General features: G+C 41.4%; 3 protein-coding genes across 4 annotated transcripts in view; 1 reads left to right on the top strand and 2 right to left on the bottom strand.

The window, feature by feature from the left end:
• The window catches only part of LOC107679377 (proteasome subunit beta type-6-like), a 7,908-nt gene extending 6,399 nt beyond the window's left edge, over window positions 1-1,509 (top strand). Inside the window, exon 6 of the mRNA XM_016474896.1 lies at window positions 1,295-1,509. Coding sequence (XP_016330382.1) covers window positions 1,295-1,422 — 128 coding nt within the window. The 3' untranslated portion in view covers window positions 1,423-1,509. The remainder of the gene's footprint in view (window positions 1-1,294) is intronic.
• An 894-nt stretch (window positions 1,510-2,403) lies between these two features.
• Window positions 2,404-6,698, bottom strand: LOC107679376 (platelet glycoprotein Ib alpha chain-like). 2 transcript variants are annotated; one of them, XM_016474895.1, is made up of 3 exons: window positions 6,266-6,698; window positions 5,244-5,531; window positions 2,404-4,420 (listed from the first exon to the last, which is right to left on the bottom strand). In XM_016474895.1, exons 2-3 carry the CDS (start codon window positions 5,521-5,523, stop codon window positions 2,619-2,621), a joined length of 2,082 nt encoding a protein of 693 aa, XP_016330381.1. In that variant the 5' UTR covers window positions 5,524-5,531; window positions 6,266-6,698; the 3' UTR covers window positions 2,404-2,618. The 2 variants fall into 2 exon arrangements, with proteins under 2 accessions (XP_016330381.1, XP_016330380.1); XM_016474894.1 differs by lacking the exon at window positions 6,266-6,698 and having other exon boundaries at window positions 5,244-5,632.
• A 2,670-nt stretch (window positions 6,699-9,368) lies between these two features.
• LOC107679373 (kinesin-like protein KIF1C) overlaps window positions 9,369-18,249 on the bottom strand; it is a 27,987-nt gene continuing 19,106 nt past the window's right edge. The window contains exons 12-15 of the mRNA XM_016474892.1: window positions 18,085-18,157; window positions 17,278-17,376; window positions 12,998-13,522; window positions 9,369-11,333 (exon numbers count right to left, since the gene is read on the bottom strand). Of these exons, the coding sequence (XP_016330378.1) occupies window positions 10,431-11,333; window positions 12,998-13,522; window positions 17,278-17,376; window positions 18,085-18,157 (1,600 nt within the window). The 3' untranslated portion in view covers window positions 9,369-10,430. The remainder of the gene's footprint in view (window positions 11,334-12,997; window positions 13,523-17,277; window positions 17,377-18,084; window positions 18,158-18,249) is intronic.

The following is an 18,249-nucleotide window of genomic DNA, read 5'->3' as shown; positions in this document are numbered from 1 at the left end:
GTCATGTTCCTATTCAAAGTGTTTGAGGAAAGAAGCAGAGCAAGTGAGCTTTCGTGTCATTGATGCGGAAGCAGTTCAGTTCAGAGCGTGCGGGTAAGCTGTGAGATTTGTGAGAGAAAATCACCAAATGGCTAATAAAAAGTTGTACCGTGAGGATGTGTTGCAAATGTTATTCGCCGATTCTGACTCTGAAAGGGAATATTTGCCTTTTGGAAATGACGATCGGTCGTCTAATGATCGCGCTTCTCCCGGTACATCTTTGCAGCGCAATGGTGCCGCCGTGCAAGGCGAGAGTGTTCACGAAGCACAAACAAGTAATCATTTCGACCCTTTGCCCAACAGGGATGGGGGTGGCAGGGCAATATCTATTATTTCCTGAATATTACTGATGAACTGATCAAAAAGTAGGCTACTGTTCACATGCGTTTTACTACTATATAGTAAAGTAATATAGTAATAATTTAGTACTTTCTCCTGTTTTATTGTTGGTTTCCTCCTTTTCTGATCATTTGGAATTAGGATAAAAAGACAAACAAAAAAAAAACATGCAAATAAGTTCAAACATTAATTAATAATCAATATCTATTTTTTCCTGAATATTATGACATTCAAGAGGGCCGCCCCCTGATGACGTCATAATATGCAAATTAGACGAGTATATTTACACCCCACATAAACTTTCGGTCATGCCCAACATTTTTCTAATTTACATTAGATCTCTATCTTTAAGCCCTGTCAAGCCACACGCTTTTGAAATCTTGATGTCAACATCCAGCATTTTTCCCAAAAAACCCTGGCGCCTAAAGGGTTAAAGCTTGTCAAAACCTTGACTTCGAGGCGCCACACACTGGTCAAAATCATGTAAATGCAATAAACTCAGCTCAAACATGCATTAAAAAAAAGCTTTTACAAACCGATTGCAAATGTTTTATTGGAAGTGTAATCCCTCATTTGATACTATTAAATATTAAGTTTCTATATAATATGTGATCTTTTATTAATTTTCAGGGCTTGTTTTGATTTGATTAATGGGGGTTTTGGTTAATCAGTGACTTAACTAATATAATTCCTTTTTATTATATAAATGCATCATCATAATATCTAGAAATGTGCAAAACTGATCTGAAATCAGCCAAAAAAAAACATATAGACTGGTTTATGGGTTCACCGAAGCTTTGTTTTAACAGTTTGATACATGCTTTGCTTCGTGAAGCTCTGAACCCAATCAATGATTCAGTGTTTGCGGTCGAGGTGTGTGTGTATTCGTCTCAGAGGTGTGTGTGTGTGCGCGCAGCGCTGACTCTGGCCATGGAGAGAGACGGCTCCAGCGGTGGAGTGGTCAGACTGGCGGTCATCTCGGAGCAGGGTGTGGAGAGGCAGGTCATCCTCGGGAACCAGTTACCCAAGTTCTCCACCGTCTGAATCTCTGATCTGTCCTTCATCAGAACCTAATGGTGTTTCTCTAGATGTTTGCCACACAAAGTTCCAATAAACAAGACTTCAGTCGACCTGTTCAGTGTCTGGCTGCTTTATTGAACGATTGAAAATCCCAAGGTTTTGGTGAAATCAAGAGCTTCTGCTTTTACAGTTGTGCGTTTGGAGCAGGACTATCTGCTAGAAGAATGGGAAACGTTTCATTCGTAATATTGCAAGTCTGTGTGTTACACGATTACATCACCTTTAGATTGATTTGAGTGGAATGGAACCAATTGAACAATGTTTTTAAGAATGTTAAATGGGTTGAATTGATCTGAATAATGACTGTTGTCTTCTGTACAGCTGAAATTTAATTAGTCTGACAACTCAATTTTATAATTATTTTCCTTTTTGTTGCTGTAACGATGCTTTGAAGCGATCTGTATTGAATAAAGCATTATAGACATTAATGTAACGACTTTGTTGAGAAAGATGACTTTTGACATATTCAAAGGTGACTAAGAATTATATAAAATGTTCCAGACCTCAATATGAAATTGGGAATCGGCCTAAAGATGTCCTAAAAACAGTATTAAAGTTTGACCATTTTTAATGTAATAATGGAATGTAGAAAAAAAAATCTAGAAGCATAATGAGATTTTCAGAGATATCTGAATATGATTAATCTACACATACTAGCTCAGGTGAGATTACGAATAACATGTTAATTTGTGTTTAGTTGTAAGGTTTTACAAAAATCGAACCTATCTTTATCTACTTTCGCAATTTTATCTATTCGTCAATGGTTTGAAGCTGTTAAACATTTTAGCTGGACTAAGTCTTTTGTAAGTCATGTCTGGTGAATGAATAAATGTATATGTAAATAAGAATCATTTCCATGGGTAACACTTTGTTTTAATGGTCCGCTTTAGATGTTCTACTAACTATAGCTATAAATAACTGTTCATTTCAAGTAGCAGTTAAGTCAAGTGCATGTAATCTTATTCTGCTAATCCTAACATAAGTCAACTAGTACTGTAATGAGGGTTAGTTGATGTGTAGTCGCAAAGTTACCTATAGAATGTCTAAAGTGGACGAAATAAAGTGCAAGCATTCCATTGTTTGTAGTTGAGAAGAACATTTTATTTCATTGGCTTAGAACCAACTAGCAATACTGGAAAGTTCAGAAATGTTGGAAGAGATCAAATTACGTCCACCAGAGCGACTGCGGAGGGCTGGCCAATCAGAGAGCAGGACCTCTCACAGGCCACTCCCCCATCTCCCATCTCCCACTCCCCAACCACCCAGTGCATCTCTCTCTGACGCCCTCTCTCCTCCCTCAGGATCAGGCTGTAGCGTGCATTCGTCCCCGCTCCGCTCGGGGCCCAGTGCTCCTCTTCCTCCGTCCATCCGTCTGCTTCCTCTTCTCGGCTAATCACTCTGTACAGCGTCTTCCTGAACACTTCCCCGCTCGCCCTCGGCGCTCGTTCCTTATCTCCCACCAGTTCTATTTTGGAAGAAACGTCCCCTTTAGTCTCTCTCATCTGCTGTTGCTCATCCCTGGAGATGAAGAGGACGCTCCGGAATACAGCTTGAACGTCTTTGATCTGTTCGAGGGGTAAAAAGCTCACGCTCTCGCCCGCATTCTCCAATCCGTGCATGTTTTCGGTGCGTCTGTACGCCCGCAGGGCGACCCCACTGTCCGAACGAGCCAAGACGTGGCGCTTGAGCCGCCGGTAGAGCACGAGGTAGTTTCTGAGGAGCCAAAGGAACAGGAAACAGGAAGTGAGAGCAGAAAGTACACACAGCAACACAAAGCCGGCAAATAGCCACCAGCACCACGGCAGCAGCCGTCCATACGCTCCCTGAGCATCTGCCCAGTGCGGATCAGTGCTGGTTGGCGGTTCTGCTTGGGGAGTGACCCGTCTGGCGGTTGGCAGTTCGGTTTGGACCAAAATCGTGTGCAGTTCTGGTTGGGCGGTACTTTGATGTTGGGGTTGGCCAATAATTGGTCCAAAGGTGGTGTCGAATGCAATCGTTGCCCTGAAAGTGTGTGGTTCAGGTCGGCCAGTATCCTGACTTTGGGATTCGGCAATAATTGGACCAGTGGTTGGCGGCTCAGGGTTCGATGTGGGTTGGAACGTGACGGTTTTCCAGGTGTTTGGTTCTAGGGCGTCTCGAGTGGGAAGATACGGACTGGTCGTTGGAGTCAAGATAAAATACTCTGTCCAGAATTCATACCAGATTTTGGTCCAGGTCTCAGTGACCCAATACCTTTCAACAGAGGTCCAGGATTTGGTGGAATCGGGCAGGTGGGCGCCTGTGGCGGGGTCGTATGGAGCAGTTGCCGTTTGAGTGGGGGAAATTGGTTTTACTGAGTTTGTTGGAAGAAGATGAGGGGCTTCGAGATCTGAAAGAATACGAGAGGGTTTGGCATCTTGGTCCCCGCTGGGATGAGGGAGTGCAGGATCCATTGGATCTGGTGGACAGAAGTCATTCTCCTCCAGTTCAATGATGGGCCGTTTGAGCAGGTGAGGTGGTCCCGAACACACCACGGAGTCGGCAGCAGGAACGATGTTGTTCGGTCCGTCGTGCATGTAGACGTTGTGTTCCTGGTCGTTCAGGTATCTGTGGAGGTAACCAACCGCGCAGCTGCAGAGCCAAGGATTGTGGGTCAGGTAAACGTAAGGCAGCTCGGGTTTGGATGAGAAGAACCCATCGGGCATCAGCGAGACGCTGTTATTCTCCAAGTCGAACGTCTTTAGGCCGCCGGAGGTGATGCGCTCCAGGAGGCGCGGAGGCAGCGCGGGAAGCTTGTTCTCAGACAGGTTAATGACCTCCAGACGCGGCAGCTCGCTGAAGGTGCCGTCGTGAAGGGAACGAATCTGGTTCCTGTCTAAGTAGATCTCCATCAGACTGGGAGCGCAGCGGAACACCAGTCCTCCCAAACCAGTTAACCTGTTACCAGACAAACGCAAGACGCTCAGCTTCTCCAGCACTGGACCTGAAAGAAACACACAGAGACAACAGAGAGTCTGAGACTCTCATCACATCAGAATGAAAGTTTTGTGCCTTTTAATTCATGTCTGCACACAAATGCTTAACTAAATCTACAACTATAAGCATGTGAGGTAGAAATGCAAGGAATGTGCAAAATGAAAAAGAGAAGGAAAAAAACATTGTAAATGTGCAGTAGAGACAGGTTATTGTACAGGGTTGATTTTTTTTTAATAGCATTAGTATAGGTGGTCAAAGTGAGCTTTATTGTTCAGCGCCTGGGTTTAGAGTTCAGCAGGCTAACAGCTGAAGGAAAAAAACTGTTCCTGAGTCTGCTGATGCGACTCAAAGACTCCTATAACGGGAGAGGAGTAAAGAGTCGTGGCTGGGGTGAGAGGAGGCTTTGATAATGCTTCTCACTCGCTTTAGGCAGCGTTTGTGATGAATGTCTTTGATGGAGGGAAGCTGAACACCAGTGATGTATTGGGCAGTTTTCAGCACCCGCTGGAGGGCTTTCTGATCGGAGACAGTGCAGTTGCTGTACATTCAATAGGTCCTAAGGAAGCAAAGGTGCTGTTGTGCCTTTTTGATGAGCGTGGAGGTGTTGAGGGTCCAGGAAAGATCCTCAGAGATATGGACACCAAAGAACTTAAAGCTTCTCACCCGTTCCACTTTGGCTCCATCAGTGTAAATAGAATTGTATGTGTGACCTTTCCTAGACTGCCAGTTTAATTTAGCATTTATATTTTTGCATTAATTTTGCGTTTTAATTTCACATTTTGCATTCATTTCACAGTTAAGAGTAAAATGACTGATGTGCTTCTGTTTACCTGGCGGCTCCAGTGTGCTGATGTGATTGTGGCTCAGATCCAGCTCATGCAGCTCTGTGAATCCAGAATACATGGACCAGGACAGAGACGTGAACTGGTTTCCAGTGAGAACCAGGACCTGCGTGTCTGTGTCGATGCCGGCGGGAACAGCTGTCAGTCCCTGACTCACGCAGCTGACGCGGGGCCGATGGTCCTGGTTCCTGTCGCTCTGACAGCTGCTGCTTGTGACGATGAAGCACCGTATCATGAGGAAGACCAGGGTGCTGATGAAGCGTGGCATGATGAAGGCTGCCAGAAAATTAAGACTAGTGCACAGTAAAGTAAGTAAAACTGTGCACATATTTATCACAAGTTGTCTTTAAATGTAATGTAATGCTGTTCGTTGGAACTTTCTATTCATCTGTGCATCCTGAAAAATAAAATGTATCACGCTTTCCACAAAAATAATCAGAAATGTTTCTTGAGCAGCAGATCAGCATATTAGAATGATTTCTGAAGATCATGTGACACTGAAGACTGGAGTAATGATGCTGAAAATACAGCTGCGCATCACAGAAATAAATTACAGTTTAACAGATATTCACTTAGAAAACTGCTGTTTTACACTGTAATAATATTTCACAAATGTTACTGTATTTTTAATAAAACAAATGCAGCCTAGGTGAGAAAAAGAGACTTCTTTCAGAAACATTTAGAAATCTTACCAACCCCAAACTCTTAAAACAATAATGTATAATTTTAAGTATGCATCGTGACAGTGAGATCTTGTCGTGAAATTAATGCTACAACACAAAACAATCTCAATGGTAGGCTTCATGTTCTTTACGCAAAATATAATGAACATTTCTTTAGATAAGTTATTTTATTATGCATGATCTATAATAACAAATAGCTGTCATAGTAAAATATATGAATAGTGACACCGTACTGTTTTGTATAGAGATAGTCTTCCTTACACCACACAAACATGACATTTCACCTTCAAAAATTACATGAGACTGTAAAGAGTAAATGATGAGTACCTCTGAGCGCTGGTGTCTGCGGAGCTGCAAGAGTCTGTATGAAGCCGGTTTCCTCTGGTCTCTGGATTCACAGCTCTATCTCTCTTCCTCAGAGTCAAACACCAACCACAAGCTCTCCATATATGAGCATATATTCATCAATCCCCACAATGAGCTTTTCTTGGGTACAACAACAAGTTTCCTGGAAGACGGTAATTTCTGTAACAACTGAACTCTATAGCAGTTAAACAATATATCTGAGTACTGAACCAGATCTCTACATGTTCTGAACGAAATATGAATGCTGTCAATCTTCTTGTGAAGTGATGTTGTTGCTTGTTCAATAGCATTTTAAAGCCTTTGTCATATTGTGATCTGTTTTTTTTTTTTTACCTTTATCGTTAAAATACCCGTCTTCAGCAAACAATGATAAAACAACAAAATAATTAGAATCTGCAGATATATAAGAGATACAGATGTGAGCTTCTGTCAACAAAAACCCATCAAGGATGCTTTAAATTGTTTGAAAGTTACAATAAAGATATTTATAATGTTACAAAAGAGTTCTATTTAAAATAAATGCTGTTAAAAAAAACTGACACTGAAGACTGGAGGAATGATGCTGAAAATTCAGCTTTGTTCACAGCAATAAATTACATTTGAACAGATATTCACATAGAAAACAGATACTTTTAAATTGTAATAATATTTCACAATTTTTACTGTATTTTTGATCAAATAAATGCAGCCTTGGTGAGCAGAAGAGACTCTTTCAGAAACATGTAGATATTTAAGACGTACAGACTTCAGAACACCAGACACACTGTCGTTTTTATACATTGTCCTTTATTGACATTTTGCTATTTTTAACCATTTTTAAAACTCAAAAGATAACTCAAAACCCAGAATAAAACAAACAGAAGAGCAGAAACAGAAGCGGCAGCTTGTGTCCAGTGAGACACTTGAGGTTCATCATGTAGAAAACCATGTCAATGTCAACCTCAAACAAAACACACACACACATACAGAGTGAACAGTGCATGTGTGTGTTTGTGCAAATGAACTCAGCGGATTCCTCACACACATACATGACTGCACAAACACACATTACTCAATGAAATCATAACCAAACTGAAGAAAGCAAATTAAACTAAATAAACGTCATATTACGGCAGGAAATAGTCTGCGAGTGTAAATAAAAGACATCATCATCAAAACACAATCAGCCGATTGTCCAGAAGTGTAAAAGGTCACGTCAGAAAAGCTCCTGTGCTAGTTGAGTGATGTCATATCTCGCAGTAATAACTCCGGCCACCTGCGACGCAGTTACCATGACGACGCCGAACACAAGAACAGCCTCCTGTGTGTCTCTGAACATTCAAGTGGCTTCTCTGTCTGACGGGATGCAGTGGGAATCTCCAATGGAAATTTCCGGTGAGACTCTCCAGTGGGAATCTCCAATCAGACTCTTAACAATCTCTAGAGAAATTCCCCAGTGAGACTCTTCAGAGAGAGATTCTCCAGTGGGAATCTCTGGTGAAAATCTTCTTAAGAATCTCCAGTAGGAATCTCTGGTGGTAATCTCCTTAATAATCTCCGGTGAGACTCTTCTTAATAATCCCCAGTGGGAATCTCCAGTGAAACTCTTCTTAAGAATCTCCAGTGAGACTCTTCTTAAGAATGTCCAGTGGGAATCTCTGGTGGGAATCTTTTTAAGAATCTCTAGAGAAATTCCCCAGTGAGACTCTTATAGAGAGATCTTCCAGTGGGAGTCTCTGGTGGTAATCTTATTAAGAATCTCCAGTAGGAATCTCTGGTGGTAATCTTCTTAAGAATCTCCAGTAGGAATCTCTGGTGGAAATCTTCTTAAGAATGTCCAGTGGGAATCTCTGAGTGGGAATCTCCAGTGAAACTCTTCTTAAGAATGTCTAGTGGGAATCTCCAGTGAGACTCTTATAGAGAGATCTTCCAGTGGGAATCTCTGGTGGTAATCTTCTTAAGAATCTCCAGTAGGAATCTCTGATGGTAATCTTCTTAAGAATCTCCAGTGGGAATCTCCAGTGAGACTCTTCTTAAGAATGTCTAGTGGGAATCTCTGGTGGAAATCTTCTTAAGAATGTCCAGTGGGAATCTCTGGTGGTAATCTTCTTAATAATCCCCAGTGGGAATCTCCAGTGAGACTCTTCTTAAGAATCTCCAGTAGGAATCTCTGGTGGAAATCTTCTTAAGAATGTCCAGTGGGAATCTCTGGTGGGAATCTTTTTAAGAATCTTTAGAGAAATTCCCCAGTGAGACTCTTATAGAGAGATCTTCCAGTGGGAATCTCCAGTGAAACTCTTCTTAAGAATCTCCAGTGAGACTCTTCTTAAGAATGTCTAGTAGGAATCTCTGGTGGGAATCTTTTTAAGAATCTCTAGAGAAATTCCTCAGTGAGACTCTTCTGAGAGAGATTCTCCAGTGGGAATCTCCAGTGAGTCTCTTCTTAAGATTCTCCAGTAGGAATCTCTGGTGGAAATCTTCTTAAGAATTTCTAGTGAGATTCTCCAGTGAGACTCTCCAACGGGAATGTCCAGTGAGATTTTCCAGTGGGACTTTTCAGTGCGATTCTCTACTAAGATTCTGAGCATCCAGCATGATGCACCACTGCAGCCTCACGCAAGCAGGACTGATTTAAATCGGCCACTCAAAAATAATGTTGAACTGTATCAAACGACTGTCTGTGGCACAAAGGCACAGGACTCATATTCCAAATAAATAGTCAAAATATTTCAGCCTTCTGATTAAGTTTAAAACATGTCATCAGCACGTTCACTCACTTAAAAATCCCAACAGAAATCCTAAAAAACATCAACTCTAAAACTCACACAACTTGCATCTTTATTCCACATGTCTATTTCATTGACCTTTGAACTCTCCACATCACTTTCACCATCATCATCATCAGTGACTGAGAGCTGTCAGTCATCAGCGTAAACTTGTTCCAGCCCATCACACTTTTGTGTTTCTCATTTCTCATCTCATTTCTCTCCTCTAGTGTGAATCATTTCATTCGGCAGGTTCGTTTCGATGAACTGGTTCTTGATTTAAGTCATTCAGTGATGTTCACAGAAGTTTTTTTTTTTTCTCTCAGATCAAACATTTCTGATTAAATGTTCATTATTTGAGCTGTAAACGAGGTGAATCGACGAGTGGGATGAAGTCTTGTGTAGATTAACATTGATCATCTGGCTCAGTTTATTACACTAAAGACCATTACTGCAATGCAATGAAAAAAAAAGTTAAAAGACTAAAATAAAATAAACACTGAAGGGTGAGTCAAATGATTCTAGCTGGTGACGAACAGCATCTGAACATGTACTGTAACTGGAACCTTCCTTTAAGGTGATTTGAGTTGTTTTGTTGTGAATCAGGTGAATTAATCATTAGCAAGAACCAGTTCAAAAGAACCATATCCATGAATCGGGCATCAAAACTTCCTCCTGCATCTCAGATCTCACACAGTAAATCATCAGTGTCACACACACTCACACACTCCCATGGCATTTCCTTCAGTGATTTCTGAGGTTATTGGCATCTCAATAAGGCACATTGAGGCTGAACATACAAACACCCAAAACTAATGCAAAACTAGTCCTGGGCCGAGTCATTGCGGAGAGGTACGTGATCCTGAACAACAGCAAAAACACACACAGACGGAGTAGTGACGTGGCGACTGTGCAGAGTTTGGGTCAGTTTGGGTTAACTAGTCTCGGACCGCCCATACATGCATACTGCACTTAAAATAATGAGAGCTTTCCAAAAATCACAAGCTCTAATCTGATTGGATGACCAGGAGTCTAAAGGCCCGTTCACACCAAGAATGATAACTATAACCCAATTGCGTAGATTCCTATTAAAACGACTTGATTTCGCCTGCAAAAATTTGCAGAACTACAGTAAATGTGAGCGCACCTTTAGAATGAATATTAAACCTTCATCGTCATAGTTACTGTTCTCATTGTGAACGGGTCTTAACTGTCACTCAAACACTCTCTTCCTGTCTAAAGTGGGCGGTTCTTGGCCAGAATTAACTCTTTCTACTGATAGTCTGCCTACAGGAGACTGTTAACTAACCCATCAAAACAACACGGCTTGTATTCATGACATCATAACTGAACGGCAGTAAAACAACGGTCACACGCACACATCAGATGGGCGTTTCTTTACTCTTCAGGTCGGGGGCGCTGTATTGCCGTCTCATGCGCGGCGGGGTGACGTAGCCCTGTGGTTTTTGGTTTTTGCCATGCTGTTGATCCACGAGCGTGTGCGGTAGAGTCTGGTAGATCTGGAAGGCGGGCCGCTGATGATTGACGTACATTTGCGTGTACGCCCCCTCCCCACGTGTGCAAGGGCCCAGCGACTGTCGCCGATAGCGACCGCGTCCCATATGCTGTGAGCCATTATTGTTGTGGTGCCCATTGCTATAGTAACCCTGGTTGCTAGGCACGGTGCTGCTGTCCAGTGAGTTGCGCCTGTAGTGCCACTGTTGCTGCTGAGGAAACGGACTGCCGTTGCCATAGTTGCCATTGCCAAAGTTACCGTTGCTGTATTGGCGAGGTTGCCAGGGGCGACTGGGGGAGGGCGCGCGCATGACAACCGGCACTTGGAAAGGTAGAGGAAGTAACGGCACGCCGGGGGCGGGGCCTCGTCTCTCGTTGTGATCATCCTTGAGGTCATCCACCGTGACGGACGCATTCGGGCCCCAGGAGAGCCGGTGCTGCGGGTTGCTCTTAAAGGGGAATTTCAGCTTGCAGTCCTGAGGGGGAATGAAGCGTCCCGTTCCAGGAAGGTGGACCACGCCCTCCCCGCCCCCGGCTCCGCCCCCTCTGCGCAGACGCTTGGTGATCTGCTGCTGCTGCAGGTTGTGCAGACGCAACTGCTCCTGTTTGAGCCAGCGCATGCGGCCCCTCCGGAAGGCGGGGTCTTCTTCCATCAGCCGTGACACTCGCTTCTCTTTGGGGAGGGGCTCCAGAGAGCCACACCCATCCTGCTCATCGCCCCGCCCCTGATCGCCGTATGCAGGCAGTTCCTCTGATTCATCATCATTATCCTACACAAACACAATCATGTCATCCATTACTGTCTCCATTCAGAATTGAGTTGAGAATGCCTTTAAATTCCAACTGAATTTCTAAATTTGATTTAAATCTGAATCAATATAACAAAAAGGATGCAGAATTGCAAAATTCAGAATTCACAATGCAACTGTCATTTTTAACTAGAACGTTTGTCAAGATAATCTTAGAATGTTGGTTTAGTAAGGCTTGTTTGAAAAATGAGGTTTATTGGCCTTAAAGATAAAGAAAGAAAGAAAGAAAGAAAGAGAAACATAAGAAAAAAGAAAGAGAATGAAACAAACAAAAAAAAAGATAAAGGAAAACAAAACATAAAAGAAAAGAAAAACGGAAAAAAAAATAAACAAGTAATAGAAAACAAAAGGAAAAACTAACCAAAGAAAAACAAACTTAAAAAGAAAGAAAAAAAGGAAATAAACAAAAACATAGAAAATCAACAAGAAATGAAAGAAAATGAAATAACGAAACAAAGAGAATGTAAGAAAAACAAAAAATAAACAAAAAGAACAAATTAAAGAAAGCAAATAAAACATTTTTTTAAAAAAGCCTGAAAGTGTTTGAAATGTCATCTACTGTAAATAAATCTGTAAATTATAGGGCTGGGTAAAAAATATTGATTTCTCAATTTTAATTGATTCTCATTTTTATGAAACAATACGGATTCATAAATCCCAAGAATCGATTAGTCTCGCCTGTCAGATAATGAACGGAACATTGTAGCGCCTTCCATCCAATAAATCGCAATAAGCGTTGTGGTTTGTTACTTTTGATATGAAACAAAGTCTCAGATTTCAAATTCTGTGACTGTCCATTTTATTACAATATTAAAATATTAAATGCCGTTTTGGCGCTGTTTAATGTTGAGTGACAGATCATCTCCTCAGCTTTAATAGCAGTTACAGCATGAAATAAACATGAATGAACATCCGAAGTTTTGTTAAAAGAAAGAGTACAACTTACCGAAATCCTCCCATCTCCTGTCTCATGTAATCACTCAATCAGTGTTTTAAACGTGGAAAGACGACAATAGCTGTCGACAATGTGTCAAGTAACGTCACATTTACCACAGAAAAACACATTCGGTGAGCATGATCTCATTAACCATGCACCATATAACATATTCATTATCATTTTTTACTGTTCTACAATATTTAATTCATGTTTGAATAAAGTTTTTGTGCAACCACCATTTAAATATTTATATTTCAAAAAACTAACTGATGTAGAAATATACTTATGTAATTTAAAGGGGTCATATGATGCGATTTCAAGTTTTCCTCGAGTGTCTGAAATCTCCGAGCGCCACCTCGTAGCAGATCTCCTTCACCGCCTGCAGCTTCAGGTCGCTCATGGTCACCTGCTGGGGGTCTTTGCTGATGCGTCTGCGCTGCGGGATCTGATAGACGCGGAGCGGCTCGCGCCGTTTGCCGCTGCTGGGTAAACCGCAGCGCTTCACTATGGACTGAACCTGAAACACACAGGAAACACACACGAGGAACATAAGACGTCTGTCCTGTATTCACAAAACATTTGTGACCACAAACCAGTCATAAGGGTCAGTTTTGTGAAATTTGCGAGTGTCTGTCTGAGTGAGTGTGTGTGTGTGTGTGTGTGTGTGTGTGTGTGTGTGTGTATGCACCTGCTGCACTGCTGGTATGATGCTCTCCATCTTCATCATTCTGTCTCTGAGGGCTTTGATCTCCTCGTCCTTCATATTGTTCTGCTCTTTGACCTCTTCTAGAATATCTGTCAGTTTGTCGATGTGTGCTTTCAGATTGTACACGCCGGATCTGCCGCTCTCTCCGTCCGCTGCACCGTCTGTCGTCTCCAGCGTGCGCTCGTCTGCGATGCCCACCGTGTCCCACACGTCCTGCGCCACCTCCCTCCACGAGTCCTTCTCGGCCGCGTCTCGTTTGCCGTACATGCGGCAGAGCTCCTTCATCTTGACGATGGCCAGCGCCTCCATCTCCCGCCGCGAGTGTCTGAAATCTCCGAGCGCCACCTCGTAGCAGATCTCCTTCACCGCCTGCAGCTTCAGGTCGCTCATGGTCACCTGCTGGGGGTCTTTGCTGATGCGTCTGCGCTGCGGGATCTGATAGACGCGGAGCGGCTCGCGCCGTTTGCCGCTGCTGGGTAAACCGCAGCGCTTTACTATGGACTGAACCTGAAACACAAGAAATATTCATGAGGAACATGTGACGTCTGTCCAGAAACACAGATGAGCACAAGAATGACAAGTGAAGAGCGATAAAGAGTATGCAGCAGAGTATATGCAGAATTTTAAATCAAATTTAAGACTTTTTAAGATCTTTTAAGAGCTGCACAAATAAAATTAATACTGTATGTCCATTCAGAACAAACCCATACAATCGCAAAATAAATAATGTACCGCAGACAATGTTATTTAGTATCATTCAGATACTATTGTAGTTTGTATCAATATTTTGAATTCGTTTTTAATTTGAGTTAAAATTTTTGTCATTTTGTTGTGTTTTTGTCATTTTTAGCAGTTTTGTTTTTTTTAATTACTTCAGTTTTAGTTAACGATAATGCTGATCGCCGATTCTTAGTTAAACAGACTGTTGCACACATATAACCACAATACAGAGCAACTGCAAGTTTAAAATATGTATATGGTTTATGCACAAATATATCAGTACAAACGAAAGAAAGGTTGATTGATATTGGATTTTGCTGATATGATGTGTTTAAAGAAAGGCGATATACAGATTGTGCCAATACTAATAAAATCTATATACTGAATGTGTTAAATAATGTTCTTAGTCTTTCTTTCTTATGATAAGGCAGCCCAGAGAGAAAATACAAGAGTTTACATAAAGTTCAAGTTTATTTATATAGCACCTTAAAAGCAACGAGTGCTGACCAAGGTGCTGCACAGTCAAAACATCAGAAATATCAACTAACAAAAGCATTAAGACAACATCAAATTTGAAATAATTAAATACAATAAGTAATGCAAAACATCACCAAACAAAAGAAACAAACAGAAACAAAACAAAAAAGTATTTTCAAGTTAAGCAAAAGCCTGAGAAAAAAAGTTTTAAGAGATGATTTAAAAGAAGATAACTGTCACGAATCCTGTCCATGGACTTCCGTTCAATCACCACCAGAGGTCACCCTTTCATTAAATTGACTCTCGCACAACACAAACTGTTGCATGTCTTCCCTGACTACATATCCCATCAGCCATTGCACTGATTGCACACAGCACTGATTGCACACAGCTGACATCAATCACACATTCACTATATAACACTCACTCAAACACCATTCTTGGCCGAGTATTGTTTAGCGTTTATCACTGTGATAGCTGATAGCTACTTTACGGAGCCTGCTCTAGTTTGAATAGTCTAGTCATCGTCTTGCCTTGCCTGTTTTCCTGGTTCCTGATTCTTGCCACGTATCTTGGATTAACCCTTTGCTTGCTGTTTTCGGACTGTGTTTGCTCCTCGCCTGGACTTTTGCTCACGTTTACGGATTACCCCTCTTGTCAAGCCCTCTGGAAACTGTTCGCCGATCCAAGACCCACGCTAGCCCTAGGATTATTCTTGTGTCTTGCCCGCCATATACCTGTTTGCCATTGTTCGACCCTGCCTGTGTTTCTGACCTCTTCTGCTTTCAATAAAAGCTTGCACATGGATCCGCACGTCTCACGTCTTGTCAGCCCCGTAACAATAACGTAGAGGATGATCTGATGGATAAAGGCAAAGAGTTCCAGAGCGTAGGACCTAGAACTGAAAAAGCTCTGTTCCCTTTAGATTTTAAACGAGATTTTGGGACAATCGATAACTTCTGAGAAGACGATCGAAGCGTTCTCACAGGAGAGCAGAAGTGGAGAAGATCTGAAATGTAGATTGGGGCAAGACCATGAAGTGCTTTAAATACAAAAACTAAAACCTTAAAATCAACACTGAATTAAACAGGTAACCAGTGAAGTGAAACTAACGCAGGGGATATGCTCCCTCTTTTTTGTTCCTGTCAAAAAGCGAGCAGCAGCACCAATTGTAAACGTGATAGTGAAGACTGGTTAATTCCAGCATAAAGAGCGTTACAGTAATCCAGCCTTGTTGAAATGAATGCATGAATAACAACCTCTAAATCATTAAAACTGAGAAAACTTTTCAGCTTGCGAAGCTCCTTCAGCTGCAAAAAACTGGTTCTGACTACAGAGTTTATTTGTTTGTCAAATTTCAATTCAGGATCAAAAATAACTCCCAGATTTTTAACCTTTTCATGGATGTTTTCTTCAAAAGGGCCCAGAGTAGGTCTTAAATTATGTAAAATTAAACCAGGAAAAAATAAATGTAAAAAATAATGTTAAAGTTAATTTGAAAATAATTATAATGTTGCGTAATCTATAAAAAATATGCATGACCAATTTTAAGGTCAAGGTCAAGTTTATTTATATAGCACCTTAAAAGCAACGAGTGCTGACCAAGGTGCTGCACAGCCAAAACATCAGAAATATCAGCTAACAAAAGCATTAAGACAATATAAAATTTTAATTAAAATAATCATTAAATTATACAATAGGTAATACAAAACATCACCAAACAAAGAAACAAACAGAAACAAATCAAAAAAGTATTTTCAAGTTAAGCAACAGCCTGAGAAAAAAGATATGTTTTAAGAGATGATTTAAAAGAAGATAACGTAGGGGATGATCTGATGGATAAAGGCAAAGAGTTCCAGAGTGTAGGACCAAGAACTGAAAAAGCTCTGTTCCCTTTATATTTTAAACGAGATATTGGGACAATCAATAACTTCTGAGAAGACGATCTAAGTGTTCTCACAGGAGAATAGAAATGGAGAAGATCTGAAATGTAAATTGGGGCAAGACCATGAAGTGCTTTAAATACAAAAACTAAAACCTTAAAATCAACTCTGAATTTAACAAGTAACCAGTGAAGTGAAGCTAACACAGGCGTAATATGCTCCTTTCTTTTTGTCCCTGTCAAAAAGCAAGCAGCGGCATTCTGTACCAATTGTAAACGTGATAGTGAAGACTGGTTAATTCCAGCGTAAAGAGCGTTACAGTAATCCAGCCTGGTTGAAATGAATGCATGAATAACAACCTCTAAATCATTAAAACTGAGAAAACTTTTCAGCTTGCGAAGCTCCTTCAGCTGCAAAAAACTGGTTCTGACTACAGAGTTTATTTGTTTGTCAAATTTCAATTCAGGATCAAAAATAACTCCCAGATTTTTAACCTTTTCACGGATGTTTTCTTCAAAAGGGCCCAGAGTAGGTCTTAAATTATGTAAACGGTGAGAAGGGCCAAACAATATAACTTCAGTCTTTTTTTGATTCAACTCTAGGAAATTATTTTCCATTTAATTCTTGATGTCTTCTAAACAAGCCAGCAAGGAAGACACTGAATCAGAACCTGATTTTAGAGTGTCATCTGTGTAAATGTGGTATGAAACTTTATGAGACTTAAATATAAAACGAAGAGGGAGCAAATACAGGGAGAATAAAATTGGACCCAAAATAGAGCCCTGGGGTACCCCACAAGTGATGGGAACTGAGCTTGATGAAAATTCACCGAGAATTTCCACTGAAAAACTCCTATTTGTGAGATACGATGCAAACCAGTCTAATGCAGTACCACAAATGCCAACCTCAAGATTTGATCTTTTTAACAGGATGTGGTGATCTACTGTACGAAAGCCGCACTCAGGTCGAATAATAAGAGAATAGTACAGTTACCAGTGTCTTCTGCAGATAACAAGAGATAATTTACTACTCTTAAAATACCAGATACAGTAACTGCGTGACCAAAATACCAATAATAACCAAAAAAAAAAGCTTTTAATGCATATTGCAGGAGTTTTAATTATAAACAAGTCCAAAATACGCCAGGACTCTTATTTTGAAATGTCTCTGTTTTTCGTGTACCTTGTTAGCTGGTAGTTTCTCTCTTAGGGATGAAATGAGTCTCCAGCTCTCTTCACATGAGCGTTTGTCAGAATCATCTCCACTGTCTGAATCTGCGTACTGAACACACACACACACACACACACACACACACAGACACAAACACACACAGACACAAACACAAACACACACACGATAGTGTAACTCACAGTTAACAGACCTTTATCATATAACACTACTGGAAAAGTTTTGTACTGATATACACTACCGTTTCAAAAGTTTGAAGTCAGTAATTTTTTAATGAGAGACTTCTTCAAAAACATTTAAAAAAATGTACAGACCCAAAAGTCTGTCTGTGTGTGAGTGTGTGAGTGTAAGAGTGTGTGTGTGTGTGTGTGTTTGCGTGTGCGTGTGTTTGCGTGTGCATGAGAGTGTGTGTGTGTGTGTGTGTGTGCGTGAGAGTGTGTCCTGTGTTTGTGTTTGTGTGTGTGTGTGTGTGTGTGTGTGAGTGTGCGTGTGTGTCCTATGTGTGTGTGTGTGTGTGTGCATGCGTGTGTGATAGTGTGTGTGTGTGTGTGCGTGTGCATGCGTGTGTGATAGTGTGTGTGTGTGTGTGCGTGTGCATGCGTGTGTGATAGTGTGTGTGTGTGTGTGCGTGTGCATGCGTGTGTGATAGTGTGTGTGTGTGTGTGCGTGTGCATGCGTGTGTGATAGTGTGTGTGTGTGTGTGCGTGTGCATGCGTGTGTGATAGTGTGTGTGTGTGTGTGTGAGTGTGTGAGTGAGTGAGTGTGTGTGTGTGTGTGTGTGTGTGTGTGTCTGTCTCTCACCAGTCTCTGTTGCTCCAGCAGTAGATCTGCTTCCTCTTTCTCTCGCCGATACTGAATCTCCACATCCTGTAACCTGAGACAGAAACACATGGATGGTGAATTGATCACGTGTGTGTGTGTGTGTGTGTGTGTGTGTGTGTGTGTGTGTGTGTGTGTGTGTGTGTG

This window comes from Sinocyclocheilus anshuiensis, unplaced genomic scaffold (assembly GCF_001515605.1).
Source record: "Sinocyclocheilus anshuiensis isolate Anshui unplaced genomic scaffold, SAMN03320099.WGS_v1.1 scaffold2162, whole genome shotgun sequence".
NCBI classification, from domain to species: Eukaryota; Metazoa; Chordata; class Actinopteri; order Cypriniformes; family Cyprinidae; genus Sinocyclocheilus; species Sinocyclocheilus anshuiensis.
This window is presented reverse-complemented; position numbering and strand designations above follow the sequence as displayed.

Coding starts and splice junctions, on each gene's coding strand:
- LOC107679376 (XM_016474894.1), bottom strand. CDS start 5,583: ATGTGCACAGTTTTACTTACTTTACTGTGCACTAGTCTTAATTTTCTG. Junction 4,421..5,243: donor CAGCACACTGGAGCCGCCAG/GTAAACAGAAGC, acceptor TGTTTCTTTCAG/GTCCAGTGCTGGAGAAGCTG.